Genomic DNA, 19,219 nt, shown 5'->3' with positions numbered 1-19,219 from the left:
GCCGCGCGCCAGTTCTGTCCTCTTTCCTTGTCTCCATCTTTCCTGTCTCCATCGAAAGTCTCCTGGGTGGTAGTCTGGGATGGACTATCTGAGGACGCTCGGATCTGCTGCTGTCTCGACACTTGTTCAGAAATCTGGATTAAACTTACCGTTTTCGCTTGGCCCCAAGATTGCATCTTTCGAGAACAGGACAGTATGGTCCTTGTACGATGGCACGAAACGAGTGAGGATGTTCTGCTTCTATGTCTTCCTCGCTCATATCGACATGATTTGCTGTGCTAGGACGATAGCTTGCCAGTTTCTGTCTTCGAGTTCGAAGCAAACACGCCTGCGAAGAAGAACCTCCTACCACTTGCCAAGAATGCACTTCGCAAGTTGCGAACAATCCGGCATCCGGATGTCCTCAAGTTTATGGAGGTCGTGGAGACAGATGCCACCATTCATATTATGACGGAGCGCGTACGACCTCTAGGACCTGCTATCACTGAATGGCAGTCGAAGAGTGCTCAAGAGAGGGAGGCCTGGCTCATCTGGGGTCTCCACCGTGTCTCGGTGCGTTGCAACCCTGCACAGACCCTTCAATCAATGCGCTGATAATAACCCAGGTAGCTTTGACTTTCTTGAACGATTCTGCATCGTCTACCCATGGTAATGTCCGCGTGGATTCTATCTTCATTTCGGCCTCCGGAGAATGGAAATTGGGAGGGTTTGATGTCTTGAGCAATCCCAAGGACGATGCCGCTGTTCTCTATGTACGTTGCTGTATGTACGCTTGTGTCGGTCTCCGAATGATAATCGAGATATTCCCTTCTCAGAGCTTGGGTGGGATGCTTCCCGACGCGTCGATGTACTCGCCACCAGAGGTCAAGAAAGGAGGCTACTCCTCTCTCAAAGAGTAATGCTTGACGACAATCTGTGGGCGGCTGTAGCTAACTACAGGCTAGATTGCCTATATCCGCAGCGGACGCATACGGCCTGGGCCTTCTCATCCACTTTGCATTCAACCCGAACCAGCCAGTACCCGCAACGGCACAACCACCTCACCCTCCACCAACTGCAGCATCACGCGGGGAGATCCCGATATCTATCTTCCCCTCATATAAGAAACTGCTTAACCCCAATCCGAAAGCCCGCTTGTCCCCTGCTCACTTCCTGGACCTGGGGATGTCGCAGACAGCAGGAGAAGGCTCGGGATTCTTTGCGACAAATCGTCTCGTGATCGTCTGCGCGGGCTTGGACAACTTCAATCTCGCAAGCGAGTCGGAGAAGGCGACTCTTCTCAGGTAAGTCTGTCTACTTTGGCACTCCGAACGTAGACTGAGTATACCACTTCAGGTCCCTGAAAGAGTCTGCGTCATCATTCCCCTCTGAGTTCGCTTCCTACAAAGTCCTCCCGGCTCTCGTCTCCGCACTCGAGTTCGGTGGAGCATCTGCGGCCAGCATCGTACCCCTTGTTCTGCAGTTCGGCAAGAACGTGCCTCCAGAAGACTACTCGTCCGTGATCTTATCGCATCTAGTGAAGCTGTACGCCAGCCCTGATCGAGGCATACGAATGGTCTTGCTTGAACATCTGCCTGAGTACGCGGACAAACTAGACAAGAAGACCGTCAGCGACAAGATCTGGCCCAATCTCGTGAGTCGCCCTATCTGGCTGCATGCGAAGGGGGGCTGATTGTATAAGAATTATGTAGCAAACCGGCTTTGGAGATACTGTCGCTATCATCCGCGAAGCAACCATCAAGTCCATTATACTCCTTTCCGATAAAGTCAGCTCTCTGATTCAGGTGTTCATGCTGCATATGCTCATCTCTGATCAGTTCAACGAGCGCATCATGAACAATGATCTCCTTCGACACCTCGCACGCATGCAAGCCGACCCCGAAGCATCCATCCGCACCAACACGTGTATCCTCATCGGGCGTCTCGGTCCATCTTTAGGCTACAACACGAAGCGTAAAGTGCTCGTCCCCGCGTTCGCTCGCGCGCTCAAGGATCCGTTCGTCCATGCACGCGTCGCCGGTCTCATGGCCTTCATGGCGACGATTGACTGCTTCGACATCGAAGACGTTGCGTCGAAAGTCATCCCCAATATGTCGTTCACTTTGGTCGATAAGGAAAAGTGTGTCGTCTAACTCTCCCTTGGGTCGAACGTGGATCTGATGACCAGCTCCCAGGCTGGTACGCGACCAAGCATTCAAGGCCATGGAGCTCTTCGTCAAGAAACTTGAAGAACACGCCGCGACAATGGTATGCCTCCCTCCCCACTCCCATCACATCTTCTCCCTCCTCACCGATGCCTCCCCACAGCCCGAAACAGTCCCAACCATCGAAAACGAAATGCCCCAAGTACAGATCAACGGTAGCTCTCCCAACGCCCTTGTCAACAGCGCTGCAGGCGCCGCGGGTGCCCTCGCAGGTTGGGCAATTTCCTCCCTCGGCAAACAGCTCGCCTCTGGCACGCTTCAGTCCTCCGTCGCTTCGACCATTGGGACATCCATCGATCGTCCGACGTCCGCTCCCGCCGCGAACGTCGGTAGCGCCCCTAACCCCAGCTCGACCTCGACTCTTAGTGGCTTTAGGGGAGGCCCAGTCGGGATGCCGTTGACGCCGACTCTGTCGAGCGTTACGGGGCCGACGCGGGCGCTGACGTCTGCGAGCAAAGGCAAGGGGATGCAACTTGGGGCGACGAAGGTGCCCGCGAGCGTGTCAAGCGCGTCGGACTGGGCGGAGGAAGCTGCGGCGGAGCTCGACGCTTCGACGAGTACGGCTACGAATCCCTGGGGGAATGACGATCTAATGGACGTCAACGCGGACGAAGACGACTGGAGTAAGTTTGTCTTTCTTTGACGGACATTTCAAAGGAAAGCGTACTAAGCGTCCTGATTCTGGTAGGTGCGTTTGAGACGGCCCCGCTCGCGACGGCTTCAGAACCGACTGATTTCGGTTTTGGAAACGTGCGCTCCCCAGGTATATCCAACCTCCCTACACAGTAATATCGTGACTAGGAGCTGATGCACCGACTCCTAGACCCATGGTCAGCTCCAGCGCCGGCCGCCCCGCCACCTAAACCGCTAGTAGCGCCGCAACCCCGTCTCTCAACAGCTCCGCGCATGGTTTCACCACTAACAAGCCCTCGACCAGCTTCCGCTGCACGCTCTATAACACCATCAGACAGTGGCAAAGCCGACGCGGCATCCCCAGCCGGGCCCTCCGCCCCAAGCACGGCCGGGATGTCTAAGGAGGAGAAGGCAGCGGAGATGGCGAGGCGGAAGGAGGAGAGAAAACAAGTGAGCCACTGCTTCATTCGGAATTGTTACACCTTGCTGATTTCATCCTATAGCGTATTGCTGCCCTGAAAGAGCAAAAGAAGGCTAAGTCGTGAGGCGTCTGAGGCAGAAGTTGGCTCCCGCTCATACCGATATTTATGCTTATACCCTTGTATTCCGGACACACGAGTTTCTTCAAGGAGAACTTACGTGCTTTCACATCTCGGGTGAAAGTATGCTAGAATTTCACTAGAAGTGTCTTCGAGATGTCGACATGATTATGTCGTTATTTTGCGACCCTCAGCCGCAGTAACGACAGGAAACGTCTCCGCTTAATCATTGTGTTGTGTTGATGGGCATCCCCAGCGGCAACTTTGTGAGAGATAGGGGACATTCAGATGCGGTGCCACTGTACGTGGATGGCAGACGACGTGAGCAGCCCCAGCTCAATCACTCCAAACGTGCCATACTAGTGGCGCCGTGTTGGTTAGTGAGTCAACATGTCTCCCTAACGATGCGTCCAAGATACAAATGGATGACTACCGAATCCACGTAGACACAAGACATCTCATTGTCCAGCGGCGCGGCTCATAAACCCTACGCTCACTGCGCGAGCGAGATACGAAGCGGCATCGCGCTACCTTGGTCCGCCTTACCACGGATGGCAGGGAACATGCCGATACCGGCCACAGCCTGCTGGATATCGACCTTCTCCTTCGGCAGGTCGAATTGAAAGTTCTCCACCAGCTCGGACAGGAATGCTTGCATCTCCAGAACCCTGTATCAGCATCATAGACGTCAGGCAATTTGGCAGGCGGAGAACAGGATAGCCCTGGTACGCACGAGAACCGCCATCCAATGCAGGCCCGGATTCCAGCAGCTACAGGTAGGGGTCAACGATGTATCAGTGTCAAGTAAAGAGCCAGTGCTCACAGAATGTCAAACTATTGGACGGATATGATCAGCATGCTTGACAGGACAATCATGATCGATGCCAGGACTCACAGATTTGCGAAAACGCCGACATTCGCAGGCTGCTTGACAGCGTCAATCCGGAAGAAGCGGTCGGGGTTCCACTCATTGGCGTCCTCGCCCCAGACTTCCGTCAGGCTGCGGGATGCCGAGTCATGATGATGCCACGCATGCAACAAGAGAACGTACCGTTGGTATCCGATAAACGACGCAGAGAATACCTGTCCGGCCTTGACCGGTATCTCTCTGATCGTCTCGCCCGTCGTCGACACGATCGGATACGCGAGCGGAATCACATCGTCTTTGAGGGCGACACGAGCAAGACCGAGGGCGATCGGATGGAACCGGAGGGTCTCCTGTAGGCAAATCATGAGACCTCAGCCTCGCCAGAATAAGAGTACAATTTGCCTTGATAGCATTGTTAGTGAGAGTCAAGGAGTCTAGATCCTCGGTGGCGAATTCAGCCCCACCACGCTGTGCCACCTTGGCGCGAACATCTCTGATCTCCTGACGCATGCGCTCTTGGTACTCGGGGTGCCTCGCCAGTTCGTATAGGAGGAATGTGAGCGTAGCAGAAGTGGTTTCGTGGCCAGCGAGGGTAAGCGTGAACATCTCTGCGGAGAGCTCCTCGTCATCCAGGCGAGTCTTGGCGTCCGCGGAATGATTCGCCTTGACTGGAAAATCCCTCGTGAGCCCCACTGTGCCCATGACAGCACAGAATGCTAGAGTAAAACCCTCACTGAGAATGCTCATCACATCCTTACTGTTGACTTTCTTCTCCGTATCCACATCAGGACCCTGCTCTCGGAGGATCTGCTTGCCGTACTCCCGGAACAGGTTATTAAGCTTCCTCATGCGAGTCCAGGGATTGAGGGGGAGATATCTGATTAACTTGAGGATAGGCACCGGAATGTAATCCCAAGAGGCTTGGAACAGTACGGCTGCCTTCGGCGGCATGTAACTCATGTCCGCGCTGCACAAAATTGATTAGCAGCTCGCGAAGAGGAGACAGTAGCTTCCGCCACTCACAAGATGTTCTCGTAGGCTTTCGAGATCTCGCTGCGTTCTCCGTCATCAAGAGAATGATAGTTGTAATCGAACGCCGCTAAATTGCGCTTCAGTGTTGACAAGAGATGTCCGAGATGGGTGACAGTTACCTTCCCCGATCACATCCAGTGTTGCACGCGACAGCCATTTGTTTAACAGCAGGCTGAGCTCACCAGTGGCCACGAGCTCTCCCTTCCATTTGTTCGAAAGCTTGGAATACAGGAAAGTCAGGATGAGTATGACGTCTACAACAACATAACAAGGAACCATACCTTGGTCGCAATGCGCTGGAATAGAGGCAAGAAGCTTCGGAGCTGGGGCACGCTGAACGCCGGGTTCATTATTTTCCGCTGACGCTGATGGTCTTGACCTGCATCCGAGTTGCTCAACCATTGGTTTCAATAAGCCGACGTTCTAGCACATGTACACACCTCTGACCGCTGCTATACCAGGACCTGCTAGAAGCCATCCTAAGAAATTCTGGGACTCCTTCTTCGGGTAATTGTAGCCTGACTTCTGGAATACGTGCTGGATAGCCTGAGTAGCGAGCACACCGATCAACATCTTACTTTCAAGTCACCTCGATGCCAGTGATGCAGCCGGGGCCGTACCTTGGGATCTGCACTCATGATAACATCCGTCTGCACCAAGCGTTAATCCTGAAGCGAATGTGACATAACAAAATTTACTCTACCCCGAAGGCACCTCGAACTCGCCATGTAGGACCATACTCTTTCATCCATTGCGTGTCTAGGGTGCCCGCTTCTTCCTGATGGGCGATTGCGGCCTCATGACCTGAGCATTGCGAGTCAGTGTGTATCACATAGGAGAGGTTAACAACTTCGACTCACCGAGAATGAAGGACGGGGACGGGGGGCCACGGATATGCTTGATGCCGCCGCGGTTGAACAAGCGAAGGAGGACGAGGAGAGCGCCGACCACAAGTAACGCCGCTGGCACATAGAAGGACATTGGAATGGCTGATGTATCGATAGCTGCTACTGTTGTTGGGAGGATGGACGCTGTCTAGATTCTGAAGGCGTCGCTTTTTATGCGAAGACTTCAGCGTCTGAACTTACTTCCGACGCTGCCTCGACGAGGCTGAGGTTTCGTAACAGTAGTAATACTGGCTACTGTTTTGGTCGAGGTGCGGTCGCAAAGTGGAAAAGAACCCTTGCACGAAGGCTATCATGACATCAATAGGTCGCGGCAATGTAGCTCGGTAGAACTCGACATAAGATTGGCTTACACTGTGAGTCTACCGTGGAAACACTCGCCCTTGTGACGGAACCCGGTATTCCGTCCGTCTGGAGACATCACGCTTTCCAACCTGAGCCTGCGCTTGCTGCCATAGCATTGTAGACTGAATGGGAAGATGTGTCGAAGCGTTTGGTCTTGAGGAGGCCTAACCTACACCGGCTCAAGTCATCAGTAGGTGAGGTGGGATCACCAAGTACATGTTTCTACCTCTGAAAGCCGCTTTCTCGTATTTGCCATAAGGTCCCACTGACTGAGCTAGGCTGACTATCTGCTGCTTGTGACGGGGGATTGAGCGAGTACAGGACGTACAGATTAGAGCATATGACGCCGCTTCCGACGCCGCTCGCAACTTCTATGCCCATGCGTTATGAGAGAATCCCGAAGTTCGAGTCATAAGCGAACCTCGTGTGAAAGCCGTGCCAGCAAAGGCCGAGCATTCGGTATACCACGCTGACAGCATCGGAGATACGGTCGACTTGCAGTCGTTTGCGTATCATGAAAGCCGCGTCGTTCCGCTGAGTCGCGCGCATCCTCGGAGCCAATCTGCGCGCGTTTGTTCCGCCGTCAGGTACCGGCTAGGGCGGCCATCCCGGAGAATGTACTCCTCAACACTCAACTCCCTCGACGCCGGGTGTAGTACAAGAGATAGTGCCTACGATGCCTAAGACAACAGTATCGCGCTCAATCTTTCAGAGAATGTAATTCGACACTATTTTCACCTCCTATCATTGGTTTAAGACTTTCATCTGGTGATCTGGCATGGCTCGCGCGGTCCTAGTTGCAGATCGACCGCGGCCGGCCCCAAACAGGCAGGCAAACGCTGGTCGATGGCGTTGCAAATCGTACGGGCAAACAGCATCGACTGCAGTTTGATACGCCAACGACTGTAGGGTTGGTCTATCGTAGGGCCTTGAGTTACCGGGAGACCATTCTACAAAAGCGCGACGATTCATTCTACTTTCAAAGCGAAATACAAGTGGCCTATGCCGGGTCAAGATTTTCAGTATATTGGGATATCTCGAACTCAAAGATACTGTATTGTCCTCAAGAATTAAACAGCGTGCGACATGACAGGAAAAAATAACTGTAACACTCACGCTCTGTTTGATGCTCTTATCCCCGAACCTGTAGCTTGTATCGAAAGAACGACTCGACGGCGTTCAAGAAGACAGGGAGGAACAAAGGGAAAGAAGACACAGCCGCCGAACGGCGTGGACACGATAGGCGCCTAATGAACAGCGCGCGCCGGGTGGCGCGTAACTTGCGACGGTGCGTCTTGCACTCCTCCCTTCTACACCTCCCTCCGCCTGCCATCTGTCTGGCCACGCACCCTCCTGTCTGCTTGTTGTCCATGATATAAGCGCTAATTCCACTGATTCCAATGGACACGGCCGTCAACGGCCGCCTTGTGAATGGCACCTCCCATGCAACCCTCCTAAATGGCAAGACTGAAGCTCATGAACTTCCGCTCGAAGTACTCGAGAGTGAACTCCCGTTGGTTCATGATGGCCAAATACCGCTTGGAGAGCTTGTGTCTAGGCTTGCTCAGTCGATGTACGCGGAACTCGTTGAGATGGCGGAAACGTGAGTGCGCTGCGGGTGAGAGCCCCGTGCTACATGTCTCATCCCGTCTGTGGCAGTATGCCCCATATGTCCGACACGGCTCGCAAACGACAACTTGCGGACTGGGTCGTGAAGATGAAGCGCCAGGTTGTGAAGGTCTATGCTATCGCCAAGTGGTCTCGCGACGCTGGAGTGGTCCAGAAGGCCATGGTATACCCGGCTTTTGCGTGCTGAGACTATGTTTGGACTCACACATAGGATCAGAACATCACGGCATTTCTCATGGACCAGAATCGGCAGTTTGAAGACGCTATCCTGGGCCTCAAGTATGGCCGAGACGCGCTAGACCCAGCTAGGTACGTCAGTTTATCGTGATGTGGTAGGACGGCGCGCTGCGGTCGTGCCGACGTTACCAGAACCCTTCTGCTCCCTTCATTGCGTCCGCGAACTAAGACGTTACGTTTGCAGACTACGAAATCATGACCTCCTCACCTCCCTGGACGTTTTAACGACTAGCACATATCGCCGATTGCCATCATGTATCAAGGTGGGCACCTTTTCCCTGTATACATTTGCGGATATCCAACCGCAGAGCTTCACAGGAACTCATTGTTCCTCCAACTCCTCTGACGGACGACGAAGTCGCGAGAACATTTGCTGACATCGAGGACGCTATGCGCTACCGCCTCCGAATGTCGGAAATCGTGCCATGGGAAATGTCTGAGTATCGAATAGGTAAGCTGGCACCTGGCGCAAGTAGTTTGGCTGTTCACGACCTCTGGCGAGCAGGTGCCGGACGGGTATTCTTCACTGCTCCTAAACTCTTCGAGTTATCCTTGTGCCTACGGGGCGCCCGGAGCAACGATGGTTGGTTCTTTGTGAATGTTACCTTTCTGTTTACCGTCGGCGGCGACCAGACAGGGATGCAAGGTAAAATACCAGGAAGCTCTTCCCACAATCGTCGTACTTACTGTAACAGAGTTCCCGCGGACGCCTTCGGGCATACTGAAACGTAACATCACAGAGGAGGCGGATGCGCGTCTCGCATTCTATCTACCTCCGGACGAACCTCCACCGCCGGGCGTTGAGCCAGCACCACGTCCGCAGCTACCTCAAGGTGTGGTTGACGCGCCTTTGGTCCGCGTGTTCAACTTCTTGCGTAAGGTTCCTCGTACATTATCGATGAATTGAACCAACTCACATTGCCCGACGGCAGAGATGATGTCGTTATCGTACCAGCTCGAGATCCTCTGGTATCAGGTTGGTATCAGAATTCTACTCCGACAACGGCTCACTCTGACCCTATGCAGGCCGAGCGCATGCGCTCATTAGGCTGGGCCGAGTTCATGTCCGTCGAGATGACCAATAACCGCCAGACCATGGCTGTGAAGTACTGGGTACGGAAACCCCCACCCCCCAATCAGAAGCGACCGCCACAGCAGAGACCCTTGCCGGCGTTAGGCGGAAAATTGACCATCTCCATCGTCCAAGTGAAAGAGAAGACGGGCCACAAAGCGTCTCGATCGCCGCGCGCGCGCGTGCTTGCTGAGCTGCAGTCGCGCTCGAAGCTCGACGAGTCTCGACCGTCGGACGAGGTTGAGCACATGCGCTTTGACGTGCGCTGGGAGCCGGAGAACGGTGCGCTCGGCGTTACCCCTGCCCTAGAAGACCTGTTCATGCCGCTTGAGCAGCTTCGAATCGTACGTCTCCTGTCCACAACCACCCATGATTGTTCCCGATTGTTCTTGGGGGTTTTCGAGACGAGAGGTGCAGAGCTAATCGGTCGTGTGCCTGCCAGGATCCGGAGAATCTCGATATGGAGAGCCTGCTTCTGAAGGTCATACGACGTCATACCGAAAGCGTCATGAAGTTCTTCCAAACGCAGCTGCAGCGTGGCGCGGTGACGCGCAACATCTTCTCGCCGCAAGGGGAGGTCGTCTTTGTCTCGAACGGTAAGAGTAGAGACATAGCTCGCATTCGCCTGCATACTCATTTGCTCTGCAGAAGGCGCGCCTTCCTTGCGGATACACTTATGCGCTGACGAGGTCGTCATTGTCACTGTCGACCCACGGACGGGACGGCTTACCCTGCGTGACACCGGTGATCTTGCGGCTGCTGGTCGTGGGCCCCGCTTCGCCGCCATCACGCAGCGACTGAATGACGCGCCATTCATGCTTCCGCAGGCTCTTGTCTTATTGCGGAATGCTGTAAGTGATTGGTCACCCATAAGTCGGAGTTTGCTCACGCAGTATTTTTTAAGACCATCACCGACCTTGCGGAGCAGAAGGTGCAATATCTCGGCTTACAAAGTTTCCGGACTCGCAACTTCTCCGCCGACGGTTAGTCCGCTTTGTTTTCTCCTTCCACAGTGTCTCGCGTGACTTAACACTTCGGGGCACAGAGATCAAGAAGCTCGGTCAGGACGCTCAAGGCCAGATCTACATCCAGCTGGGCAACTTCCCGACGCACTACCTCGTCCTCGTCATCACCGATCAGGACTTCCGGTATGCGCTCATAAGCGCGAAGGAGGTCGAGCACTCAATGAACCACGATCTCGTCATGGAGGACATCGGCTGGCTCAACGTCCGTCGAATACATGGCGACCAGGTCACAATAGAAGGAGGCATGGGGCCCGATCACATAACTGGTCAGAAGCGGAAACGAGAGGACGGCTCGGGACGGGTGGGGCCGAGTGGGGAGCAGTATCCCACCAGCTTCCGTCTGGAGACGAATGTCCTTCGGGAGCTGTATGCATACTGCTGGTGAGCCTTGCTTCTCATTTGACTGACCTCGATATGTTCTATCCGTTACTGATATGGTTGCATTTAGTGCACGAGTTGCCTACACCAAGGTGGAACAGCAGTTCAAGCTACGCGGCATTCCCTACACCCATGTCAGCTCGACGCTCAATCCGTCGTCCTTCTCCGAGTTCGGTAATGTCCAGTCCTCCCTGGCGCGGACGATCCCAGCGCTCTGTGTGCAGTCCTCAGATATTCTGTCCGGTGCACCCGCCGCGGAAGCCGCCATGCCAAATATCCGCGTCATCCCTCTCAACTGGTGGTCGACCGATATAGCGAAGGTCGTTACCTGTGTCAAGCTGAAGTATGTACAGCAGCCTATAGGCAAGCGCGCCAGCGGCAGCACCGTCATACGACCATCAAAACGCATCATCTACGATACGCGGGAAGCGATCGTTTCCTTCTTGTCTGACAACGTCGACAAGTGTGTAGACGAGTTCCTGGAGGAGTGGGCGCGTGTGTCAAAGATGGTCGTCATCGCGCGTGAAGGTACGGCCCTTCCTTACGCGTTCTCCGATTCCGACGCTGACCTACCTGTCAGTGGCTCAAATGTCTACGAAGTACTTGTGGACAGATGTCCGACTCATCTCCTTCGACCTTCAGACCGTCGAGTTCGCATACGCCGACAACTACTCAGTCTCCCTCACCTGCACGGACCAGCTCGCCACAAATCGCAGCTCATACCACCTCCGCTTCTCCCGGGTGCCGTCCGACGACTTCATGCAGGTCGATGACGAACTTGACGCGCTCCACAACCCCCACGAAGATGCGGAGGTGTACCTCTGCAACCTCCTCGGGCACGGAAAGCTCTCCACCGCCCTCCATCGACTCGTCGCCCTCCTCCGCGAGACGCTGCCCGTCGTAGCCGAGCTGGAGGACATCCGCGTCAAGGCAGCGCAGCAAGGCCATCTGATCGACACATTCCCAAAGTCCGCGGGTTGGTTCCGCATCCTGTATGGCGATCTTCGCCACGCGCTCGATTTCAGGTTAATGACTGGCGCACGCATTGTGATTCTCGACGGATCGCATACGCTCTTCGACGAGCCTGCGGACTCGCGCGGCCCCCGGAAGTCTGGCGCGCCTTCGAAATCGACCTCGCTGGCAAACACGGGAGCTTTGCAGCCCATACCGGACTTCCGTGCACTGGTCTCGGAGGCGATCAAGGAAGCTGTTGCCCAGGGTGTCAAGGGCCAGTTTGCTCCGATCGACATTGGGGTGATATGCGACATTACGGCCGTGCGCGTTGTGGGGAGGCGGCTATATGAGAAGGTGTTCACAAAACTGGCACAGACCCCGCGATAGGATGTTCACCGCATACTCGTACATATCATTATTAGAAGTTGTTTTTCTTCTCTTGCACACATGTTTTTCAGACCGAAACGTCGCTTTGCACATCACACTACATAGTCCAATGAGAAGTTTGGTGGAGAAGAATTTCGCATTTAAGCCCTGAACAAAGGAACAGCACAAACAAGTGACTACTAAGAAGTCTATCAGACATACGCTCTCCTCGCTGGCTCGCAGTCCCGCGGCTGCAAGCAGCGCGCAAGAGCCACGAACCAAACGTCCTCGAGACCACCGTGGGGCGGCCATGTTCTCGGTTATACGAGGGAGCGCTGGTGTCATCGACTAGACTTGAAGGATGTGGCATGTGTAAACATGCGAGACTCGAGTTAGTACCTATAAAATAGATCCTAGCTGAGTATGTTCTGAAGAAACATAGTTGTTCGGTGCCCGGTTTATATGTCTTCTGAGGGTGGTCCGTGCGCATTCAGGCGCCGAGAAGTTTTGCTATCACGTGGAGGGCTGGAGTTTTGCCCGGGCTCCGGGTGACCGACGTGTCTGCTCAACCCAGTACTGATGCCTACATCAGTATGCGTTGCAGTTCGTGAACACATGTATTCTCGACCTGAACATCGACAAGGCCGACGAGATAAGGGTTGCGTTTTGCAGCCACGAGCAGTGGTCGATGCAGCGCAGGTACTGGCATGACATGGGACCAGCTCGGATGTTCGTACGCGAGGACTTCTAGAGCTCCAAGTCCTTGGCACACTAATGGCACATATATGTATGCATACAACTGATCTCACTCCCGCGACGACAGCCCGTTTGTGTGAATTATCGGCCTCCGAGAGGACCCTGAGCAGCGATCTCGACAAGTGAATATGACGAAGCTGTGCACAGCGGGGCCACCGGTGGTATCACACTACCCGATTTGAATCTAGTGTGGGCCCTGCCCTTCTCGACGCGTCCCACCATCGTGGGTTCACCTACCGCAGCTAGCATGGCGCATGGGAGGGAACGTGGTGCGATTGTGGTGCTGCGGTAGTGGCCTGCTCTCCCGCAGGCCTCATGTATGAACCGCTGACTTCTCCCTTGTATAAACTCACTTAAAAATGACTACCCCGGGGCCCCTCGCTATCGCGATCATCCTGGTAGTGGTGCTGCTTTCCAACGCGGTTCACACCCTCTTGTCATTCATACCGCTAGTGATCTTCATTGCTAGTGTAGCTTACATCACAAGGCATGTCTGACTCCACAGGTGCTACTGCGACACCGGCTCCGGTGGAAGTCCCGCCCACCGTCGATACGGCAGCGGTGCGGGAGCTGCTGGGAGCGATGAAGGTTACTTTGGGGAACCTGCAAGTCAATTCACCATAAGCCCTATCCGGGGCGCTGTCTCACCAGCCTTTGCAGTGACCAGACGTTCCGCACTTTGAATGAGCAGTCGGCTCAAGTCTCGTCGCTGGGACCCACGATGGTGCGCAGCATGATTTTTCCCCCGAATATTCAGGCTGACTTCGTGCCCATAGGAGATGGCAGTGACCCAACTCTCCTCTCTGCGCCACCAGATTAGGAATCAAGAGAAGGAGCAGGACATCCGAGTCAATGAGATCAGGCGGATGATCAAGGAGGAGATCAAAGTCAAAGCCGCGGACGAGATGGGGTTTGCCTCTCTCTTTATTCTGTTTGGACCATGACTAGGAGTAATGTAACACTGTCTCCGGTATTTCAAGGCAGCAAATCCGGGAAACCATCAGGCAAGAGATCACGAAGCAGGCGAAGGAGCAAATCCTCCTGCAGACCAGCGAGGTGCTCCCCGTCCCACTTCACAAACAAGCGGAGGAGAGTCGGCGTCATATCGAGGAAGTCAAGAATGCTCTGGCGAACTCGTATGTGCACTGCTCGTAATATCAGCGCAAGACATGACAGAGTACTCCCCCAGGGAGGCGAGGCGCAAGAACTCGGTCTTGAGGCCGAGTCCTAGCAACCTCACCGACGACCTCGCCCTCGTCTTGCGGCCAGACGGTCAGAAGAGCAAGCTGTACCCGGCCAACCTCCATTCGCTGTTCGCATACGACTGTATGTACCCATCTCCATCAGCACAAAGATGCCTCATCCTGACCAGACTATGGTGCAGACAACAAGTCGAAGGCGCTCGTGAAGGACTTTGGTTTGCACGAGCATGGAGTCCTGGAGAAGAACCTCAACGGGTTCATGGCGCATATAGGTACTGCCCCCACGTTGTCGATGCGTGACGAGATGGCTGACCCTCGTCATATACTCAGGAATCCAGTTCGAGCTCGTTCCTGTGCCGTCCAGCGAGGCTACGCAGACGGGTAGCAGCGTCCTCATGCCCATGTCCACTTCCAAGTAGCCGCGAGGCACCGGCCTTAACTTTGTATTCCTACCTGGAGCCTGTTGTTTCACGATTTCTCGATCTCTGTCATCGCCCGCTGTACGTGCCCCTTGTATCACGCGTTGTACGAATAAAGTCGCTCTCTGTCATGCATCCGGTCACGAAACGACTCACTCTCGAAGAAAACCGGGCATCCACTGGGATGCGCGTAGAATATGTGGTGTGCAGAAATGACGTGCATGGACAGCATGCTGTTTACATTGGATATAAGAGTTCGCTCGCGCCGCATTGGCCGCAACAGCCGGCCAGCGAATTGCGGCATCGCCGCGTCAGATGGCCGGTGTGCAAACGTGACACAGCAGAACACGATCGGTCGTGACATACGCTAGTATACGGATTGTGGAAATGCGCGGGAGGAATGCACAACGTCACTATGCAGATGCAGTCAACCGCAAAGTAACAGGCAAGTAAAGATGCAACACGACAGAGCGATCGACGACGAGGCAACGCGGAGGACCGAGAACCATAACATATAAGGATCAATGTTACAAGAACATCCATATGACCAGGAGGAGGAAGGGTGGGAGGGAGACGAGGCCGCGGTGATGTGACATGGACCCAATGAGGCGGGAGGCGGGTTGAATATATATCCAAGATGCTGATGGAGGGTCAAGTGAGACGACTGCGTGGTGATTGATACAACGAGGTACGACGGCGGTAGCGTGGCAGGGATCAAATCAGGGAGTGGGGACAGAGGGAGGAGGGGGAGGGGTATCGACAAGTCTGGAAGTGTTTGTGCGAGCGTAGCAAGAATCATGAATGGTAGACGTCTCGATTCGTAAACGAGGGTCGTGACGTATGCGAGTACGAACGAACGCTGTACGAGAGATGGCGCGGCATTCGGCCGGGGACACGATTTTTCCCCGGCGACCGTAGAGGACATATTTCCGGAGCGTTTCGAGACATGTAAAAATATACAGTGTTAATGAATAATAAACAGGAATAGATAACCCGTGCTTTCCGTGTGCGAGGTCGACAGTCAGGCGCGCGGTAAAACTCCAGGATGCCAACATCGACCCGGGCGCTAGACAGAGTCGCGCTGCGGAACATGATATTGCGAGACGAACGGATTGGAAGAGGGAAAGGCAAGACGCGCTCAGCCGCTCTCGAAAGGGAGCCGCAACCGAACGAGCTCAACGTCCGGCAACGATCCCGCTCGGGAGCGCGTTCCGCATCGCAGCCTCATTCTTCACGTCGGCGTCCCCCTCGTCCAGACGCGCGCGCGGGTCCTCCGAGACAGCAGGGATCTCCCCGCTCCGCAACAGATGGTGCCAGTAGAGCACCTCTCCCGCCTTCAGCGGCTCCGGAGGTGGCGCAGGAGGGGGAGCGGGCGGGTGTAACGGCCGGGACAGGTACGCCGGGACGATGTTGTACACGTTGAGAGGCGGCGGATACGCAGACGCTGGGGAGGGCGCCGCGGCGGACGTCGAAGCGGCGCGGGCGCGTGCAGAGGGCGGCAGGGTAGGAGACGATGCCCCGGTGGCAGGTGGCGTGTTCCCGGTGTGCGGCGACGTGGAGTGCGAGTTCGGAGGCGCGGGCGGCGTGACCGGTCCTGCATCGTCATTGGCTCTCGATCGGCTCTGACTGGAGGTAGGAGACCGGCTGGCGCTACTGATTGCGCTGGGACGTGTGTTGATCGACGCTGCGGTCGCGGGCGTAGGTCCGACTCTCGCATTGGGTGCGAAAGCGCTCTCGGCATCCGGTGGAGGAGTAGGGAGGTAATCCACGGACGTTCTCCGAGCGGCAATAGTAGAGCCAGGGGATATCGTGAGTCCAGGTGAGAGCGGAGGCATGGAATGCGGCGTGCTCGGGGTGGACGAAGCGGGCGTCGGCTGCTGTGCCACAGACTGACGTGGCGAACTGTTACCAATAGTGAGACCGGCCATACCGCTCTGTAACGTCTGCGGATTGGGCGATGTTAGTGGATGGAAGGGACTGACTCCGCGCTCGCCAGAGATGTAGTGTCGCTCGCACGCAGTGATCTCGCTCGAGTAGAACACAAATCGGTGTCCATTCGTCGCGCGATTGTTCACCGTAATCGAGGACGTACATCGCTGGCAAGGTGAGACGATCATGTAGCCAACAGCGTTTCCACACCCGTGGCAGCATAGGGTCTGTGTCAGGCATTCACATGTGCGCGTCGGCGAACGTTCTGCAGAAGCGTTAGGTTGTGCGGGATCACCTGACGGGCCGGAAATAGAGGACCGCGCAGACCGAGAGCCACTTCCGGACGAGGTTGACGACACAGAGGTTGAGTGCATGCGTATCGTACCCTCGGACTCGGGCGAGAATGCCGAGCAGTTGATAGGAAGGGCGTCCGTGGAGTACAGCGGAACGTTAGGACGTAATAGAAGGACAGCCTGGGATTAACACGGGTCAGCCTCGCAAGTAGCGGAAGGTAGCGGTGGAATATCTGTCAAGGTATCATTGCTTCGCCCGCGATGACCATCAAATTATGAGGATCTAGCCATAGGCCCACCGGCAGACGGTATTGCGATTGTGGTCCGTACGTCGATGCCACGGGCGTTAGAGGTAGTAGGAGATCCTATAATCATATACGTTCGCGCATCTCTATCGTTCGTGATCTCATCGGGGACGAACAATCGAACGGCACGCGAAGCAGCCTGCAGATGGCGGTTCCGATTGTACGTGCACGCGCCATAGCAACGTGAGGAGACAAGGGGTGCGAACCATGCGGAACCATGAGTTGGATGTGAAAGTCCGCTCACCTTCATGCCTCGGTTGGTCAAAAACATACCGCATGCTTTGCAGTCCAAGATCCAGACCTTGTGCGGAATGGGAGGCGGCGGCGGCGCAACGAAGGGTTGAACCTGTAGAACGCGAGTGTACGGGTTCTGCCAAGGTGCGCGGGCGTTTGATTGAGTGGCTGGGGCGGGCGGGGCGGGCGTGCGAGCATCGCGATATTGGGTGAGGGCGGACGGGTGAACATGCCAATGTGGGGGTATAGAGGAAGGGTCGGGGTATACACGCGGACCAGGCGGTGGCCATCCTGGATGCGAGCCGTAGTCTGCGTCAGGGTGGGCGTTCTGGGGAGGCATCCGAACGGCGTAGGTGTTGTACTCCGGCGACCTCTCGTCGAGTGCGTCCCGATGCAGATGAGACGACGAGAGTGGCTGAAGGGTTGGCCTGGGGTGGAAGCGGGGAGGAGAGAGGGCGAGGTCGGGGGAGGAGGGAACTGTCCTCGCGGGCATCGAGCACGACGGGGCCGGGGTTGGAGACCGTGGAGGTGGTGGGGGGAAGGAGCGGAGATGGAAGAAGGAAGGAATGAAGGACAAGAGAGCAAAGGGCAAGATGTGAGAGGATCAGTCGAGCGAGCCGTCCATCGTTGCGAACACTTCCGCGGCCGAACTCCGGGTGATGGCCCGCCTTTGATCTCCCTGTAGCCGATCCCATCTCGCCGAGCACTTGAATCTAAGTAATCTCCTTCTTGGTCTTGTAAGTAAGTAGCTACTTATACATACCGTACATACACCCTTCTTACCTCATCCACGAGCATATCAATCGGCTCCCCTTGATTGCCCGGCCTGCTCTTACAGCCCGCTCGTTGACGTTGCGCACGTAGAGCTGCCGCGATCATCGCTGCGGCCAGGCGAGTCACTCTTGTCAGGAAGATATTCACCCGACTCTATTACAGAACTTCCGAGCTCTTGTACGCTTCGGCGGCCGGCGACCTTGTGCATCTTCGCCTCCCCGTTTCACACTCAGCATAGATTGAATGCGCCTGCTCGCCCCGCTGCTGTATCAACCTTCTCGGTTCATCGCTCCTCCCACAATACGGTTGGCTTGTTCGCCCGCGGCCAGTATTGGCAAGTATTGCGGTTCCATCTCAGCTGCTTTCCCACTCGAGCTCGACGAAAGGTATATTCCTGTCTGAGTTCGGATCCTTCGGAGCGTTGGGCTCGTCGGGCGTGCGGAGCATCAACGGCTTGTCAATCCCCTTCGGTATCGCCGCACTCGCCGCCGAGCGGCAACAGTCGAACTCGAGAACCACGATGAGAATATTAATACGTGTCTTCCTAGATGGGCGCGCGTGTAACCTCTGTGCACTGCACCTGTCATACTCCAGCCGCCGGTGAGTCCAAGTCGACCACATCCTGTCCCGATCGTGCCTAGGACCGAGAATGCCGAATCTCTGCCCGGATGTCAGAAACTAGCTCATGTCAATGTCCAGCGAGAGCTTTGGCATTCATTCTAGGCCATCGACGTTTGCGAGGAACGCTTGATGCTGCATCAAGCTGGTCGTCATAAACGGTCTATGCAGCAGGCCAGCGCTGGTCTGTTGTGAGGCGACGGGATGAATGGCTAGTCGCGTCTCTCCTGACATCTGTCAGGTATTGTCCTGCATTGTGCATCCTTGTTCAAGCACCGAGCTTCCAATATTCCCAGCTTCTACCGCGGTCCGCGCGGCGACAGTGGGAGCGGACCCTTCCTCTGTCGCCGCCAGATTAGCGGGAACGAGTGGTATCGTGTTAGCATTCAATATAGAAAGTAGCCCGAAGCATGCGACAGCGAGACGAGATGTTTGTTTGATACTACTCTTTGTCTAGATGGGCTATCTCTCCTGACAAGTTCTCTCTTTCGAAGCCCTTGCG

The 19,219-nt window shown here is 55.3% G+C and overlaps 5 protein-coding genes across 5 annotated transcripts; 3 read left to right on the top strand and 2 right to left on the bottom strand.

Moving 5' to 3' along the window:
• Nucleotides 1–79: 79 nt before the first annotated feature.
• Nucleotides 80–3,443, top strand: DICSQDRAFT_94480 (uncharacterized protein; the record flags this gene model as incomplete). Its single annotated transcript, XM_007371410.1, has 13 exons — nucleotides 80–223; nucleotides 283–552; nucleotides 606–752; nucleotides 816–895; nucleotides 945–1,283; nucleotides 1,336–1,633; nucleotides 1,692–1,766; nucleotides 1,818–2,119; nucleotides 2,175–2,247; nucleotides 2,308–2,827; nucleotides 2,893–2,967; nucleotides 3,028–3,287; nucleotides 3,341–3,443. 13 exons carry the CDS (start codon nucleotides 80–82, stop codon nucleotides 3,380–3,382), a joined length of 2,625 nt encoding a protein of 874 aa, XP_007371472.1. The 3' UTR covers nucleotides 3,383–3,443.
• A 312-nt stretch (nucleotides 3,444–3,755) lies between these two features.
• DICSQDRAFT_94476 (cytochrome P450) lies at nucleotides 3,756–6,362 on the bottom strand. Its single transcript, XM_007371409.1, has 14 exons — nucleotides 6,137–6,362; nucleotides 5,980–6,080; nucleotides 5,897–5,926; nucleotides 5,717–5,822; nucleotides 5,558–5,655; nucleotides 5,396–5,495; nucleotides 5,268–5,343; nucleotides 4,979–5,211; nucleotides 4,647–4,912; nucleotides 4,428–4,594; nucleotides 4,272–4,376; nucleotides 4,200–4,210; nucleotides 4,110–4,146; nucleotides 3,756–4,044 (listed from the first exon to the last, which is right to left on the bottom strand). The coding sequence occupies exons 1-14, from the start codon at nucleotides 6,255–6,257 to the stop codon at nucleotides 3,870–3,872; spliced, it is 1,626 nt and encodes a 541-aa protein (XP_007371471.1). The 5' UTR covers nucleotides 6,258–6,362; the 3' UTR covers nucleotides 3,756–3,869.
• A 1,503-nt stretch (nucleotides 6,363–7,865) lies between these two features.
• DICSQDRAFT_184187 (MED14-domain-containing protein) lies at nucleotides 7,866–12,296 on the top strand. The gene is made up of 15 exons (XM_007371408.1): nucleotides 7,866–8,129; nucleotides 8,186–8,318; nucleotides 8,373–8,464; nucleotides 8,577–8,655; nucleotides 8,711–8,843; nucleotides 8,898–9,038; nucleotides 9,088–9,267; nucleotides 9,325–9,368; nucleotides 9,419–9,808; nucleotides 9,907–10,060; nucleotides 10,113–10,315; nucleotides 10,369–10,447; nucleotides 10,510–10,870; nucleotides 10,938–11,395; nucleotides 11,448–12,296. Exons 1-15 carry the CDS (start codon nucleotides 7,927–7,929, stop codon nucleotides 12,206–12,208), a joined length of 3,411 nt encoding a protein of 1,136 aa, XP_007371470.1. The 5' UTR covers nucleotides 7,866–7,926; the 3' UTR covers nucleotides 12,209–12,296.
• Nucleotides 12,297–13,432: 1,136 nt separating this feature from the next.
• DICSQDRAFT_175518 (uncharacterized protein) lies at nucleotides 13,433–14,564 on the top strand (the record flags this gene model as incomplete). Its single annotated transcript, XM_007371407.1, has 7 exons — nucleotides 13,433–13,552; nucleotides 13,611–13,667; nucleotides 13,720–13,853; nucleotides 13,924–14,079; nucleotides 14,133–14,269; nucleotides 14,328–14,417; nucleotides 14,476–14,564. The coding sequence occupies 7 exons, from the start codon at nucleotides 13,433–13,435 to the stop codon at nucleotides 14,562–14,564; spliced, it is 783 nt and encodes a 260-aa protein (XP_007371469.1).
• A 394-nt stretch (nucleotides 14,565–14,958) lies between these two features.
• DICSQDRAFT_164146 (uncharacterized protein) lies at nucleotides 14,959–17,925 on the bottom strand. Its single transcript, XM_007371406.1, has 2 exons — nucleotides 17,336–17,925; nucleotides 14,959–16,966 (listed from the first exon to the last, which is right to left on the bottom strand). Exons 1-2 carry the CDS (start codon nucleotides 17,816–17,818, stop codon nucleotides 15,740–15,742), a joined length of 1,710 nt encoding a protein of 569 aa, XP_007371468.1. The 5' UTR covers nucleotides 17,819–17,925; the 3' UTR covers nucleotides 14,959–15,739.
• Nucleotides 17,926–19,219: the final 1,294 nt, after the last annotated feature.

The sequence above is a fragment of the Dichomitus squalens genome, assembly GCF_000275845.1.
Source record: "Dichomitus squalens LYAD-421 SS1 unplaced genomic scaffold DICSQscaffold_102, whole genome shotgun sequence".
Taxonomy (NCBI): domain Eukaryota; kingdom Fungi; phylum Basidiomycota; class Agaricomycetes; order Polyporales; family Polyporaceae; genus Dichomitus; species Dichomitus squalens.
The sequence above is the reverse complement of the archived record's forward strand: the minus strand, read 5'-3'. Positions and strand labels throughout refer to the sequence as shown.